Source organism: Hirundo rustica, chromosome 8 (genome assembly GCF_015227805.2).
Source record: "Hirundo rustica isolate bHirRus1 chromosome 8, bHirRus1.pri.v3, whole genome shotgun sequence".
Lineage (NCBI taxonomy): Eukaryota > Metazoa > Chordata > Aves > Passeriformes > Hirundinidae > Hirundo > Hirundo rustica.
In genome coordinates, this window is record NC_053457.1 from 22,272,709 (window position 1) to 22,288,588 (window position 15,880).

Consider the following 15,880-nt stretch of genomic DNA (forward strand, 5'->3'; position numbering starts at 1 on the left):
CATTTCCAACCGAGAATTCACAGCAGACAGTTCATTTTCCCAACTTGTGGCGCAGTACTTCCCACTCATTCCCTACACCAACTGGGAATGCCGTCCCAAGCCACGACTCTCCCAGGTGCAGTCACCGGCTCCCACTTCCCACTGCTGGTCTGTACAGTTCACATTGCTTGGGCTCAAACATACAGTACCGGAAAGGAGGGATTTCAGCTCAGTGTCTAAAATTCATATAGAAACAAACAGAGAAACAAAACTCTCCCAGGGAAGCAGACACAGATGAAGGAAAAACATTTGCCATCAGGGTGGAGATAATATTTAAACGTTTTACATCTTAAGAAAAAAATTACTGTGTTGTTTCCTTTTTTTTTTTTTGTTTTTCTTTTTTTTACACACCTGTTCCAAGGGCGAAGGAAGTGTGGGACTGGTGAAGGGTCCTGCAGGGCTGGGAGCCAGCAGCACCCCCTCACTCCATCCTCCAAAGTCAGAGACTCATCATCATAAAAGCAGATCCTGCTGACTCTGCCCCACATAGACAGCTGGACTGGAAGGTCAGAGCCAGCCTTCCAAGCAAAAAGGGGCTAACAAAGGGAAAAAAAAAAAAAAAATCTAAACCCACTTAAGCAAAAATTACCAAATGACCTCAAACCTCCTGGAAGGAGAATTAAAATTGCAGAATGATAAGCAAATGAGCAAATGACCTTCTGGAGCCGGCCCTAGGACTAGCAGCAACAGCAGTGTGCTCCCTTGGGTCACCCGTACCCACAAAGACAGTATTCACTAGTGGGAATTTGCTACCAGCAACTACCTACCCTACCCTGGTGGTTTTGGGGGGTGCTCCTTGGGGGTGACAGCATCCCCCACTTTCTGCATCCCTGGGGACACCTCCTTGAGTACCTCCAGGTCAAGAGACCCCCCTACATGCCAAGATGGACTGAGCCCCTGCCGGGAGCAGGGTTATTCCCACCTGGCCCTGAGCCCCGAGAGCCCCTGCCATCAAAGCAGACATTATTACTACAAATCTTATTGCTTGCAGTGCCCCCTGTCCTGGGGAACAGCCATCCTGGCTGGCCATGGGAGTTCACGGCCTCCCTGGGGACCGTGGCCATCGACCAGGTCTGACATCTTCAAAACGAGATGAAGAGAGTTAATGCTTCAGCTTTGACACAAAACCAAACCAAACACCACCACCACCACCCCCCCGCCCCCCCGTCCCATCCCCCACGCAATCATCAGCCCTTTGGCTGCGGCACGCTGGGCAATACAGCCCCACCGACCGACACACCAGTCAGAACGAGAACCTGTGGAAAGCCCATGAAATAAATATTTTAAAAACCTATTTACAATATTAGATCTGTGAGCATGAAGTGAGAGAAAAATGCCTTTTCCTGCCCCCAAAAAGCTTAAAAAGTAGGTTAGCATCCTGCTGCCTAGCACAACACTATCTTACATGGCACCTACACATAATATATATTCACATTTCATTTTAAAATTAGGTACTCTAACAAACAGACTTAGAAAACATTGGCTAGCAATACAGCCCGTGGGACCGCCTGGCCTCCAGACCCATGTCATAAATGCTGGCCGGCTGCGTCCCAGCTCCTTCGGCTGCCCAAAGCTGCCAACGTGCCCTGAATCAAAACCACCAGCTGCCCTCTGCTGCCCTTTGGGGAGAAGGTGGAAGTGCTCGTGAGAGAGAGGGCTTGTCTGCGGGGAGGGGAGCAGGGAGGACGGGGACTGTGATTTCTGCTAAGCCTAGGGTTGAGCTTAATACAAACAAGAACTCCTGAGAACATCTTAGAACAGATGGATTCATTTCACAACCACCAAGCTAAAGGATGGGCCAAATGGATGCTACAACACACGGGGAGAACACACGCGACATGGGGACACCATAGCCTTGTGGTTTGCTCAAAAAACCTACTGCTACAAGAAAAGCTCCAGTGGCATTCCCTGTCAAGGAGGAGCCTATCCCCATCTTGCTCCTGGGCTGTCCAGGCACACACAGCCCAAGGATGCAGACCCAAGAACACCTTGGCTGGGGTTCAGCCCTCTTCCCCCGGCATGACTGCTGATGGTGGAAAGGTGAGAGCCTCACCTGGATGGCCACTCACACCTCCATGCTGCCTCAAGCACTACGTGTACCCTTGGAAGGCTGGGAATCACAACTTTCTCAGTCACCTTCAACTGGGAATGCAGTTGTCAGGCTGAAAGTTTATGAGCTGGAGGGAAAAAGCGTCCATCAGCAAGTCTTAAAAACAGGGCACCAGTGCACCTGATTGCATGTCTGTTTCCTGGGAGGTTACTAGGAGCTGGCAGAGCTTTTGGAAACATCAGCATTTCCAGAGGTGCCACAAGAGCAGCTGGATCATGGGTTGGGCTGCAGCTTTGCTCATTGGCACACCAGCAAAAAGTGACGTGGGCAGCCAGCCAGCCTGCTCAGTCCAGCCCTGCATGGCATCCCCAGCACTGAAGCGACAGGGGTGCAGAGAGCAGCGGGAACAATTTCATCCCCTCCTCAGAGCTCATGGACCTTGATCAGCAATGCAGCAGAAAGTTTGTCAGAAGCATCGGCGCCGACTGGTCGGCTCTTCAGAGAAGGTTTGCTGCAAATCAGTTTCCCTGACATCCTGGCAGCTGACTACAGAAACCCCACTGCACAGAGCGAACACCAGCAAACAGGACCTTGCCAGGGATGAGTAAGTGAGGAATATAAATACGTGCACACCTTGGGTACATATCACACACCCTGTCAGCAGGGAAACCCATTCCAGGGCTAGCCTTGCTAAACAATATCCTAACAGCTACAGCTAGGAGGAACCATCCCGGGCTCAAACTGCTCTTGCTACAGCACCAAGTTTTGACTCTGAGCTTAGCAAACGCAGCTCCTCCCAGTGGTTAATTAAGATGGACGGATCCTGAATGTGTGAAGTGTGAAGACCCAGGGCTGCCGATGACAAGAAGAGAGAGAAAAATGCAAATGAGAGAGCGGTGCTGGTGGCAGAGGATAGTGAGGACATCTGTGGAGGTGCAGAGCTAAGAGGATGCTGCTCCTAGTTCACGGACCAGGATGCATGACGGAGACTAGTTTCAAAAGGATGAGAAAGTAGCCAGCAAGAAAAGCCAAAGTAACAGAAAGAGTTCTACTTTGTGGGTTGTCGCACTTGAAATCCAGAGCTGAAGAAGTAGAGCAGGGAGCTGTGGGGTAGCCCAGGGGAAGAAAAGCGCAATGAGGCTGTGGATCTGAGGATGGCACTGTGGTAGTGCCAGTGGGCAACTCTGCGCCTGTAGCACATGGAAATACACTCCATGTCCATGTGGAATAAGGTACTAAATCATGTTGCTTTTTTTTCTTCCATTCGTTGAGCTCATCTGCAGCTCCCGTCATCCCCTGCATGATGTAAGAGCCACATTTATTGGTAACAGACTGCTCTAAAGCAGGGACTGTGCCTCAGCAGCACACATCACCACTGCCTGTCAGGGACACTGTCAGGAAGCTCAGTGTTCTGATCCCACCACTGCCTAAGCCAAGCAGTGCACACTGAACTGGGACAGATCTCCAGAAGCTGCTCCACTCCAGCACCAATGACACCTGCTGTCCCCCAACCTCACCATGCTCAAGCCAATCAGTGCTGGTGAAGCCCCAGGGTGCAGGAAGGCATCCAGGACTGGAGCAGCAGCACCCTATCTAGAAAGACTCTTTCCCCTTGCTTTGTATAGGGTTTTATCCTAATGGGATTCCTGCTCCCAGAAGTACAGAAGACAGGGAGCAGGACAGCCTGCATTTATCATTTGCCAGCAGCTAAAAAATGAGAGAAGAAAGAGAGAGGGAAAGCCTCAAGGAGTGCACGGTGCATGGTGACAGGTGCAGGCGCTTCACGAGTGATGGTGAAGGACAGGGAGAGGGGATTTGCTGCAGGGGAATGGTGTGAGGAGCAAAGGTAAGAGGTGTGCTCACATGCACACTGGGCCCAAAGGAAGGAGAGGAAATCTGGGCCCATGAGGCTAGAGAAGGACCACAAGCAAGGATGGAGAAACAAGAAGGGAAAGACACCCTGCAAAAGACCAGTCACCCTGTACAGATCAGTCACTTAACAGCCATCAGTGCCCTCCTGCTTTACACCTCTCTCAAAATGCTTTTAAATCTTTTCTGATGGAGTGTTTGACATATTTAATGCATGCAGTAAAGATTAAAGTAATAGATAACTTCATATTAATCTGTACAGGGACTGACAGGCTAGATTTAATCACTTGCTAGCTGTTCAGAGAGTTAACTTATTCTAGCACAATTCAAAGGAAAGGCAAAGGATTTTTTTTTAAATCAGCCATTTCACAGTAAGAGAAAAATGTGCCGCAGCATTGTGCCTGTCAATGCTTGGGAAAGGGAGTACCTGCAAGAGAGCCAGAGGTGCTCTGTGAAGGGCATGCAATTCAAACACCTGGTTTCATCCTTTGTACTAAAAGGGTTCAATGAAATATTTTAATACAATTATCTGCCTTTCACCTCCAGTGCCCAGGCTTTGAGATCTGGGGTTCAATGCCGACCACAAAAAGCAATTCCCTTTGCAGCCAATCCCGTTCCAGCCTCTGCTCCCAGGGCCAGCATCTCTTGAATTCATGGGCTGCACCAGAGCCGTGCTCTCATCAGGGACAAGCAAGGAAGCTGTTAAAGGTCTGGCAGCCTCAGGGCCCACACAGTGCCCTTACAGGCACTCCTGCTTTATGTGTGGAAAGAGGCTGGCATTGGGATTCCTGCAAAGGGTCCCTGCAGAAATGTGAAAGTGAAGCTGTGGGGGTGCAATGGCTGAGCAGAGGCCTTTCCCTAGCACAGACCATAGCCCTCCCCAGCTGGTGGTCATCTCTGCCCAGCAGAACCAGCACACAAACTCTATGCACTTCTAACAGCTTCTTCTAAGAGAAGACAGGCACTATGACCCTGTTCTGTGACACAAGCAAGGACAAACCTCCCACACCTTGCAGTAAAAGGGTGAAATGCAAATTGCGGTAAAAAATTAACGCAAGCCAGTCCCTTATCCCAACCTTATTTCAACTGCAAATCCTGGCTTAGGAGAGCACTAGGCAAGACGTGCGCAAAAGCACAAGGTGAGGGCCAGAGTTCCCTTCCTGCAGAGCACCAACATTAGGAACTCAAGCCCTTAAAAAGGGAGAGATTCAACCTTCAGTGAAGCGCTGCAGAAAAGCTTTGCCATCAGAGACCACAGAAATCACCACAAGGACAGGGAAAGAGGAGAAGGAAGTCCGTCCAAAAGCAGAGCATGGCAAGACTGGTTCATCCCTGAAGCCAGCAAGAAAAAAGACAGATACAGCCCAGCACGCCCAGCTGGCAGCAGTGGATGTGGCAGCCTGGTGTGCCCACAGCATCTCCTCAGCCTGAGCGGGCTCTCCCCACCCATGGGCCATGCGGTGAGGAGCCGGCAGCCATCAGCAGTACACACACCAGTAGCTGCTTCACATTCTCCTGCAGCTAACAGTCTGGGCCACCAGCAGCTGCTACCAGCAAACTGACAGACTCGCCTTTCTCTCCCTTAGTGATGTGAAATGGGTTTGGTTTTGCTTTAAATGCCACTAAGAAGACAGACAGAAGGAGGACTCTGAAAGAAAGGGAAATGTTTGTGTGCACCCAAAGGCTGACAAAAGCTACTTCATGTGCACGAAGGTGGTTTTCTTTCTGCTACAGTACAAGTGCTTGTGCCTCAAGTATAAAACGCAAGCCTCCAAATCACACAGACGAGCTTCTTATTTTTATTTTTAAAGTGATAAATAAGGCACTGTACTTTTAACGAAAACTGCCTCGTTCCAAGTTTAAAAGAACCCAAGGAACGTTCAAACTGCAGAAACTTCCTTCTGAACAGCAGAGCCAGACAGACCAACCTTTTCTCTGTCCAAGACACATCTGCTGATGCCTAAAATCATGGGCGTTATCCTTTAACTGCGGATTTTTAAAGGCTTGCTACAGCTTATAAAAGCAGCTTTAGTTAATGCATGGTAAAGGGTTACTACTATACATCAGTTTTGTACATGGCTACCGGTTCTTTGCTATTTCGGGTCCAGTCGTGAGCGTTTGCTGTGCGAACAGTCCACTTTTGCCCTCAGCTTCCTCTTGCCCTGAGACACACTGTTCTCCTGCATCTTCTTCATGGACCTTGTCAGGGTCTTCCCACTGCTGTGCTTCTTGTTGGCCATCTTCTGTGATCGCGTGGAGGACTCCCCCAGGGGCTTCTGCTTTGGGGACTTGGACAGCTCCTCGTGACTGGGAGGCAGCACGGCCCGTCTGCTCGTGTTCTCCTTGCCCTTCCGCACGGGGAGCCGCATCTTCTCCAGCTGCTTCTTCGGGACTCTCTTCTCTTTCAAAGACATTTTCCTGGCCAGTTTATTGCTCCTCTCCATGGCAGTCTGCTTTCGGGTGGCGGGAGATTTCGCGCTGACCTCCGAATGTTTTATTTTACTAGCCTTCTTGGCAGGCAGCTTGTCCTTGGTGGAGGAGCTGGATCGCTCCTGGGTGCTCCCGCTCTCCTTCAGCATCTTCTTCTTCTTGCTGAGCTGGAGGTCGACTTTGGGCAAGGGATCTTCTTGGGACCTGCTCTTCCCCTTCCGCCCCTTCCCTGTTCCATCCACTGAGGGAGATTTAGAAGGAAAGGCAGCTGCTTTGATCTGCAAGGCCAACTTTGGAGACATCAGTGGGTTGATGCACACACTCTTCTGGCTCTGCTTGCTCTCCAGGATCAGATGGTCCCCTGGGCCGTCACTCCGCTTCTCTGCCTTCACTATGCGCTGCTGAGCTCGCAGCTTGCCCCGAAGATTGGAGTACTTGCGCAGGATCCTGGTGCTGGCCTGCGTGGGAAAGCTGAGGGCAGGCTGGATGGTTTTGTCTTCACTGAGCTCCTTGGTGCTGGCATCAGTAGGAGATGTCTGGCTGGGAATGGTGGCTTCTTCAGCCTCTGCTTTATCAGCATTCTCACGAATTTTGGCCCAAAGCTTTTGATTCTTCAGGTTATTCCGAGCCGGGGTAGTAGCAGCGAACTTCTTGAGATGTTTTTTCAAACGTTCAGCTTGTAGTGAGCTGGGGTAGAGACTAGAGGAAGAATATTTCTGCATGGGGACTTTCATGGGGGGGATCTCCCCTGGGAGACGGGTGTTGAGTTTCTTCACAATCACTAGAGACCTGGTTTCAGTAGTCTCCAGAAACCACTGGCATATGTCAGACAGCTTAAAGGCCTTCATAAACAGCATCTGCACAGGAGAAAGCTTCTGCACTTCCAGCGAGCCTCTGCTTTTCCGTGTTCTTTTCTTGCTTTTCCAAATCTCTTTCAGTCTGTCAGCTTTGTTCTTTACCTTAGGGGTTGGCTGGACCTCCTTCTCCAGCTGAATCCAGCCCTTCTGGATTTTCATGTATTGAGTGTTGAATTCAGCAATGAGCTCCTGGTTCTCCTCTTCAGCACACCACTCCATGAACTTTGGTTTGCTGTCAGCCATGTCTATATCCTCCAGCGTTGGGCAGTCATCATTCCCTGAACTGTGTCCATCCCTCCTTTTGGGGATTGCTTGCATAGACTCCTTCCCTGGTGTGTTCTTTTTTGCACTTTCTACAGGTGAGGGTGCATGTCGTAAGTTATAAAACTGCAGAGCAACCTTTTTGTGCTTTGCCGTTTTTGCTGGAAGATGCTTGCTTCCACCTCTGCTGCTGGGACACGGAGGCAAATTGGTCACCAGCTCGTAGTTCACTGGCTTCCCCAGATCCCTGGCACTGTCACAGCTCTCCTTGTCCTTTGCACTGGCATTGACTGGTTTCACATCCATTTGCTCAGCATCATTTGCAGGAACACTGTTCTCTGGAGGGAGGTCTAGAATGTTCTGCTTCTCAGAATCAGCTGGGATGCTGACTTCCAGCATCTCACCCGCTTGACTTTGGCTGCTTTTAGCAGAGGACTCATCTTTAGAGGAATTTTCTCCCTCTGCAGCAGTCTCTTTTGCTAAGATGCTTTTATAGGTTTGTCTGGTAGTGACACCATTCTCCCTGCCTGTCTGCTGCTGAGTGATGCTCTCTGGAGCCTGGCCAATGCCTGGCCCTTCGCTGGTTTTGAGCAGCACATTGGGGAAGCAGTCATTTGGGAAGTGCATGGATGCTGCCTCATCCAGCTGCACTTCGCTCTTGAACCGCTTAGCGCCAGGGCTCTTGGAGAGTTTGATCTGAAGGCAAGGAAGCTGCACGGAGCTGGAAGAACCAGAGTCCTCAGCACTGCCCCCGGCAGGTGACTGGGATTGTTGGCTTCGGAGACACCGGTCGGATGCCACTAGTGCTCTCCTGCCTTTCTTTCGCTTCTTGTCTAGACTGTCTTTGGAAGAGACAGAGTCTGAGCTGTTTGGGTCGGGTGGCATTTCCCCTTCAACGGGCTCTTTTTCACCTGCTGTGCTGTTATTCTGCATCGTCTCCACTTCTAAAATTTTGGTGAGAGGTGTGCTGACGAGGACAGCATCCTCTTGCTCAAGAGGGCTGTCACCCACCACAACCAATGATTCGGTTTCTGGTTTAGCATCAATGCTTTTGTTCACATCCCCACACTGCAAAGTGGCAGGGGGCTCCAGGGGGCTCTCCCTATCCATGGTAGCAGGGGGCTCCTCAGGAGCCTGCAAGCCTGGAGAGCATGGGGAGGGCTCTGCCAGACACTGCCCACAGAGCTCAGCATCCCCTGAGCCTGGAAGCTGGACAGGTTCCCTGGCACCATCACAGGGCAGAGGTGTTGTGTCTGCAGCGGCAGAGGGCTGTGAGGAGGACTTTGGCTCTGGGCTGGCAGGAAGGTCTGGAATAGTTTTTATGTCAGAGCCTGGACAACCTTCCTCCTCATCATGTGCATTTGAGACTGGAAAAGCAGTAATATCAGCAGCCTGCCTGCTGCTGCTGCCATCCCCAGAGGAGCCCAGGCTACTGCCAGCCTCCCAGGTGACAGTGCCTCCTAATGTTATCTCCCCTCCTTCAGCAGGAGGGGAGCCAGGTGGCGGTGAGCTGGCCAAGCTGTCCTCTTTCTGGGGGCTGGGTGGAGCAGAGAGGGAGAAGAACGGCATGGCCACAGCAGCTTCCCTTGATCGCGATGCTCGGGTATCCCGGAGCTGCATGGAGCCCAGCTCAGCTCTCTCTTTCGTTTCTTGGCTGATTGGTGCCACTTTAGCCAGGAGCCTCAGGGAAACCCTCTTCTCACCCTCCCATCCTGCCCCTGCAGACCCCTCCACCGAGAGCACCAGGGGTGGCTTCGCACTTACGAGGGTCTCTGTTCGCAGCGCCGGGCTGCTCGCCCTCTCCTCCGCCCGGGAGCTCTTAACCAGCGTGCGGACAGTCGGCAGCTCGCAGCACTCCCCGTTGAAGAAGTACCCGCGGGTGCTCTTCCTGGCCGTCCTGCGGGACGACACCAGCCGCTGGGTCTCGAAATGGCACTCGGTGATGGGCTGGCTGATGTACACCACATCGCACTGGTTGTCGTAGTCATTGACCCTCAGCCCCGACGCCTTCTTGCTCTTCCGAGAGGGCCTGAGGGAGGCTGCCTTGGCGCGGGGGTGCCCGCCGGGGGTCCGGTGTGCGGCCGGCGTGGCGCCGGTGGGCAGCCAGCCCTCTTTGGACTTGTCGAGCGTGCCCTTGTCAGCTGGGTGCAGGTGGCAGCCTGCCTTGCCCTTGGCCGTGGCATGCAGGTGGTTTTCTTGCTTTGGTCTCACATCTTGTTCTTTCGCGTCCAAGTCCTGGTGCAAAGATGCTTTCGAGCCGCATTGCAAAGTGTTCTCTTTGTCGGCTCTGCGAGGCGGGGTCACTGCAAAGCCAGGATCCCAGGACTCCTCTGGGAGAGCCCTGAAAGAGCTCTTTTGGGATCCCAGACAGCTGTCTAAGCCGTCCTCGCTGCTATTCACATTTGCCACTTTGACTGAGATATAACCATCCATGAGAGTCTTATCTGCTAACTGCTCCTTATTATCCTCACACTTCCTGATACCGGCTTCTTGTTCATGTCCAGCAGCTTGCTGCCCTTCCAGGCTCTTTGCAGTATGATGGAAATTCAAAGAGGAAGAGTTCAACGTGCTGAGGTATCCTTGGGTGGGGCTATCCTTTGGACTTGCAGACCGAAGCCTGGAGATGGGGAGCTCGCAGAAGTCCCTTCTCAAAGCGGGACTGGAGTTCTCTGCTCTGTCCAGAGACTTCAGTTCCACTGGCTGCTTCGGGGCTTGTCCCGTAACATGCAGGGGGCCATCGGCCCCTGACTGTCCTGGGTCCAATATAGAAGGGAGCTTTGATTCAGTACAAGTAGCACCCTTATCCTGATTTTCAGTGCTTCGTTGGCTACAACCAGAGCCACAAGTAGAGGCCTCCATGCTCTCAGATTCAGATAACTGCTGGCCGTCAGAGTCTGGTTGTACTTCAGTGTATATGTCGTTTAGCACACGAATGAACTGCTTCTGGTGATGTGTACACAGTCTGACCATAAATTTTTCCAGTGGAGACTTCGGCTGATTGTTAGAGTCTATTGCTATTGTCTCTGCTGCATCCTCACTAGAGAGACAAAGAGAGAAGCAGTCAGTAACATGTCCTAGGGAACATTAGTTTATGCTGCAAAACCAGTTTATGCTGCAAAACCCTTCTCCTCCCAGTCAGGCATATCACTTGCCTGACCTCCAGGTGAGATCAAGCATTCTGTTTTCCTGGGGCTGGCAGGTGTCCCTTCAGTCCCACCATGCCCACTTACACGTGCACACTGCTGGCAGGACACAGGCTGCACGTTTGTTTGTCTGCCACTGCCAGAGCACTCATAATTACACTTCTGCCTAGGACACCCCAGTGTGTAAGGCACCGTGTCACATGTTCAAAGCAAACCTAAAAAGAATCAGACTTAGTATCTGCACGGCACCCGGTGTAGAAAGCCCAGCATTTCCAGGATGGCTGCACACCTCTGCTCCCTCACTCTGCACTGCTAGGCTGGGTGGGAACAGAGCAGCATCCCAGCTGGGCATCCAGATGCCAGGAATCTTCAGCTACTCAAAGTCTTAAAATTCTGCTTACACCTCAGTGGCAGAAGATGGGTCTGAGGCCAAACTGAGTAGATCTGATCCTCTTCTGTAGTCAGCACAGAAATTCTGGTGAGCTTTGAGACCCTGCAGGACCTGCAGGCAGCAAGGCATCCTGTGCCGTGTTGTGCCATTTGCACCGACCTTTGATTAGCTGCCATTTAATAAAGTTTTCCTGCAGCTGATGGGCTGCCAGCACACCATGGTTGTGCAGAAAGGTGGGCTTCTACAGCACAGGGTCACTGCCACTAGCTAGCGCTCAAACCCAGGCCGTTATCAGTTACCTGCTTGGCAGAGGCAATTAATTAGGACTTACTGGTGAAGAGGTTAAGGGATAATTACCCAGTGTTTGCATGAATGCATCATGAGTGCCATGCCAGGTGCTGTTATCGAGACCGTATCTGTTCCCAGCGGCAGCACAGGCGACTCCCACCCAGTCCTGACCACACCAAGAGGGCCCCACACTGACTGACACAGGATCTTTAGCAGTAACGTGGTGTTGCTTTGCAGCAACACTTGCACTTTGCACCTTCTGGCCTTGTACTGGAGGAGTGAAAGTCCTTTCTCCCCCTACAGCCTTTCTCTGCCTGCCCCTCCATCAGACAGCAAACTCACTCACTCAGCTGGGTCAAGGGGGGCAACGCTTATCAAAGGGTTCAGGGCCAGGGAGGAGAAAAGCAGCTTCATCTGGAGTGTGTTTTCCCGCTCCATGCTGCCAGGCACAGGGCTCAACAGGTGGATGAGGAGGAAGAGCTCCAGTTTGGAGGACTTATAAGCAGAGAAATGGAGAAGGGAAAGCCAGTGGCCAGAGCTAGCTGTTCTCAGTGGCATCAGACACACCAGAGCCAGCCCTGGGCAGCCCTCACCTGCTCCTTACTTACTGCTTGCTGGCTGCTTTCTTTGAACCGACACACACCGGGGAGGCACCTCCAGTACCCTGATTCCCTGGGCTGGTGGACACACCTGGGGCCACTTCAGACTCAGGGCTGACCAGGTCTCTTCTTTGCCCAGAAATGCCAGGCTGTAGCCAAGCCTGCCCTGAGCAGCTGCTACCCAGCCCTTTGCTTTCCAGTTTGCCCAGGCATAACGTGTTTTACACATTTGCCTCTCAAGCCCAGCCTCTCGGTTTCCTTAAAGGCTTCTCAGGCAGGGTCTTCCTAAAACCACCTGGAAAGGCTGAGCGAGCTCAGTTTGCCGAATGTATCCCAGAACATACTCCCGGGGTTAGCAATAAACAACGTACCTGGAGACTGCTTTACTACACCCAGGTGAGAAAAATGCCCTCCAGCAACCGTCTGAACCGGTCCTACCCGGCGCTGCGATGGCTTTCAATTTGGAACGTCTGGGATTAGTTTAAATAAAAATACTCAGGTACACCCTGGCCCCTCTCCAGAGCCTTGCATGGGAAGGGTTATGTCAGCCAGGATCTCTTACACGGCCCAGCTCCTCCCCTCGATCTGCTGAATAACAAAAGGGGATAAAAAAAACCCTTTCAACCCCCTGGGCTTGGAGCAGGGGGCTTTTCGAAGAGGCAGAGCTCAGGGTAATCTTTTTTCCACCTCTGCAAAGAGGGCGGTGACTCCCCTTACCTACTCAGCAGCCATCTTCCACCGGGAAGAATGAATTTATAACAACAGCAGCAGAGATGTGGCCCTGCCCTGCCCCCCCACTGCCATGCTCCCTGGGCATCTGTGGGAAGGGGTTATAGGGGCAAAACAACCATCTCACTCCTTGCTGGGACACCTTCGGGTGCTACACCCCATGGCTGTGCAGGAAGACCCCATGGCATAGACAAAGTGACCGCCCGGGTGGGTGGCAAGAAAGGAAAGGCTGGGTGATGCCTGGTGAGGAGGAGGTTGCAAACCTCCTCTGTGTACAGAGCTGGTTCTCTGTTGGTCTGGGAGAAGGGACCAAAGTGGCTGGGCACTGTCCTGTCCTGCTTTGAGGCCGTGATGCCGAGCACAGCTGGCTGCAGGTCACATCTGCTTTGCACAGGCGTGTGGGATGGAAAAGGCTCATGTCCTGCTTGCATTGGAGAGGGGACCTTGGCTCCCTGAAGGTTCCAGTGGCATTTCTGCCTTGTCTTTCACCTATTTTCTTCCTTTGAAGTATGACTAAGGCCTTTGTGCTCACCGTCACCTTATTTGCCCTACTGTACTCCAAGGAGACAATCAGAAATACACAGAGCTTGTCAAGCTATAAATTTAAAAAACAGAGATAAATATTTTTCCTTCTTGATAAAGGAAATAAATCCATTCAGTTTTGATGCCCTTTCTACCTAGAAGACCCATCTCACACTCAGTGACACAGTTCACCTGGCACATTGCATTCAGGGTCCTCTGGTGTCACGCCAGCTCAAAGATAGGCTGAAACTTCTCACCTTGAGCTCATCTGCTCCTTCCCCAGTCCATTCCTGTTTGGGTACTGCAGGCAGCATTGCCTTTTTCTGGGTGTCTAAGGGCAACTTTGGGGCAGAGCTTTCACCGCCACCTGCAGTCAGGCTCTGAGAGTGGCTAGGTCCCAACTCTGTCCTTCCTCTCCCTGTGCCCCCAAGGGTGCCGAGCTGCAGCCTGTGCCCCTCTCGTCCCCAGATCTCCCAGACACACAGAGTTCTCTCCCTGTGGCCTGCTAATCTGTGTGCCTGCTAATCTGTGTACCTTGGTACCTGTTCAGCATTTCCCACTATTCCTGTCTGTTCTGGCTATCACTAATAGATATAACGTGCCCATGGGCATTCTCTTGCGAGGCAGCGATGGACGCAGGACTGACCACAGGCTCCCTACTTAAGGCATTTTTGGAGAAGAGCTTGTTTCTGGCTCACATGTAAGAGCAGAGTTACATCCAGTGCCCCACATTTTCAAGCAGAGTTGCTTATGGACAAAAAAAACTGTTGCAGAGAAACTTTTTTTTCTTTTTTTTTTTTTTTTTAACTTGGCTTATCAGAATAGAGGAGAGGTGAGCTGACTGCAGAGCTGAAGTGTCTTTCCAGGGAAAGGTGCCAGGTGCAGACAAGTTCCTCAGCCTGGCAAAAGCACAGCGGGAGCTAAAGACTGACCAGTAAACACAGAGGATGGGAATTGGGAACATGGTTTTAAACAGGACAAAAACTTATTCTCAGGAGGCAGCCAGTCCTGCCTCTGAAGAGGCAGACAGGCAGAGTCCCACCTTTTTGGAGACACAGGCCAGCCCCACAGAAGCTGCTGGGCTGGAAAGACCAGAGGGGGAGCCCAGGGCTGCCCATCCCACCTACAGCCTTCTCCTTGGTGCCTGTACTCACCCCTTCCCACAGGGCTTGGCCCAGGGTTCTCCTAGGTTTGGGTGTGCATGAGGAATGAGCCAATTCTCTCAAGGGCTGGAAGAGCCACAAGCCAAGAGATTCACGACCAGTGAGAGACTATGTGGGGACCCTTTATGCCTCTAGCCAAGCTGTAAGTGCAGTCACAAACCAGGTCCCCAGAAGGATTCACTGCAATGGGAGAGGCAGCCCACCTGTCAGTGAGCTTTCCTGCAGAGCCTGGGACATGGCAGGTCTGCCCTTTCTGCCCACCAGCCCCAAATGCTGCCTTCACAAGGCTGTGGCTGCTGGACTCCTCTGCTCCTGTGCCCCAACGCCCTCCTTCCAGCCCCACTGCACACGCTACCCTGGGCCAGCAGAAGAGAACCCCAGTGTCCCAGGTGAATTTTATCACCAGAGCCCCTCACTACCTCCCAGCCCTTCTCGATTTCCCAGGGCAGCCCTGTTCTCTTCCCCTTCCCTGCCTGCCACAGAAGGTGTCAGAAGCATCAAGGGGCAGGAGCTGTCAGAGGCACAAGCGGAGCTGTTGCTACGCAACCCCGGCGGTGCAGCAATTAATGCTGGGGAAAACGTGCTGCGCTCTGAAGCTATTTGCATAGCTGCGTGCTGCAATACATTTGTTTGCATTGTGCCTCCACTGTTTAGTGGAGTTTAAAGTCAACCCTCCCCCAGCTCTTGCTAGAGGGGACCTGGGGCTTCCAACAAAGGCCACGCGGTTGGGGATGAAGGGGCTGGGGGAAGGCAGAGGTTTGTCAGTCCATAACACCTATAGACTGCACAGATAGAGGATTTACAGTACGGGGAGGAAGGGCTAAGTTATCCGTGTCTCTCTCTACACAGCCTGAGCTTTTCCCAGCTCCTGCAGTGCCCCCAGCCCACTGATGGGGTTGTCATATCTCTTCCTTCCTGTCGTACCGGGGTGACACCGTGCTTGCTCTGCTTGTGAATGCCATAAAAAAAGAGTTTTAGGAGCAGCTCAGCCTGCCTCTGGTTCTATAGTGTATTTGGGCAGGGAGCAAGAGGGGAAGAAAGAAAGGGAGAAAGAAATCAGCTGGCTCATACCAACCTACCTGGGAAGCCGGTCTCCAAAACCCTGTCAATTGCCAACTGCAATCTTCTGGTTTGCCCACCCCAAGTTTCTCACTATTGAACATGAAGTCTGTGCCCTTTTCGGGCTTCTTTTTTTAGCCCTTGAACATCATTTTGATTGATTATAAGTTTACAGGTATGTTTTGTACCTCAGAGGCACAAGAAGCAGCAGCAGAACAAAAGTTCAAGGCTAAGTGTTTCTGTTCCTTTCAGACCACTCTAAGCACCAGGATTATAGTTCTGTAAAAGAAACAAAACATAGCTACAAACTTATAAAATCCAATTCAGTATTTTTACAGGGATGACCTTTCCCCTCCCTCTCCTGCTGCCACACAGCTGACTCTGCGCCAGTCGGCAGAGAGGTGCCTTGCACCACCCAAAAACAGAGGTGCCACTTGAGTACCACATCAAGCTGAAGGCTGTCTTGGGAACATGACTCAA

The 15,880-nt window shown here is 51.9% G+C and overlaps 1 protein-coding gene across 1 annotated transcript; it reads right to left on the reverse strand.

Annotated features, from left to right (window-relative positions):
- Positions 1-1,235: 1,235 nt before the first annotated feature.
- Positions 1,236-15,646, reverse strand: LOC131378588 (uncharacterized). Its single transcript, XM_058421494.1, has 2 exons — positions 15,589-15,646; positions 1,236-10,543 (listed from the first exon to the last, which is right to left on the reverse strand). The coding sequence occupies exon 2, from the start codon at positions 10,474-10,476 to the stop codon at positions 6,052-6,054; it is 4,425 nt and encodes a 1,474-aa protein (XP_058277477.1). The 5' UTR covers positions 10,477-10,543; positions 15,589-15,646; the 3' UTR covers positions 1,236-6,051.
- Between the last annotated feature and the right edge of the window lie 234 nt (positions 15,647-15,880).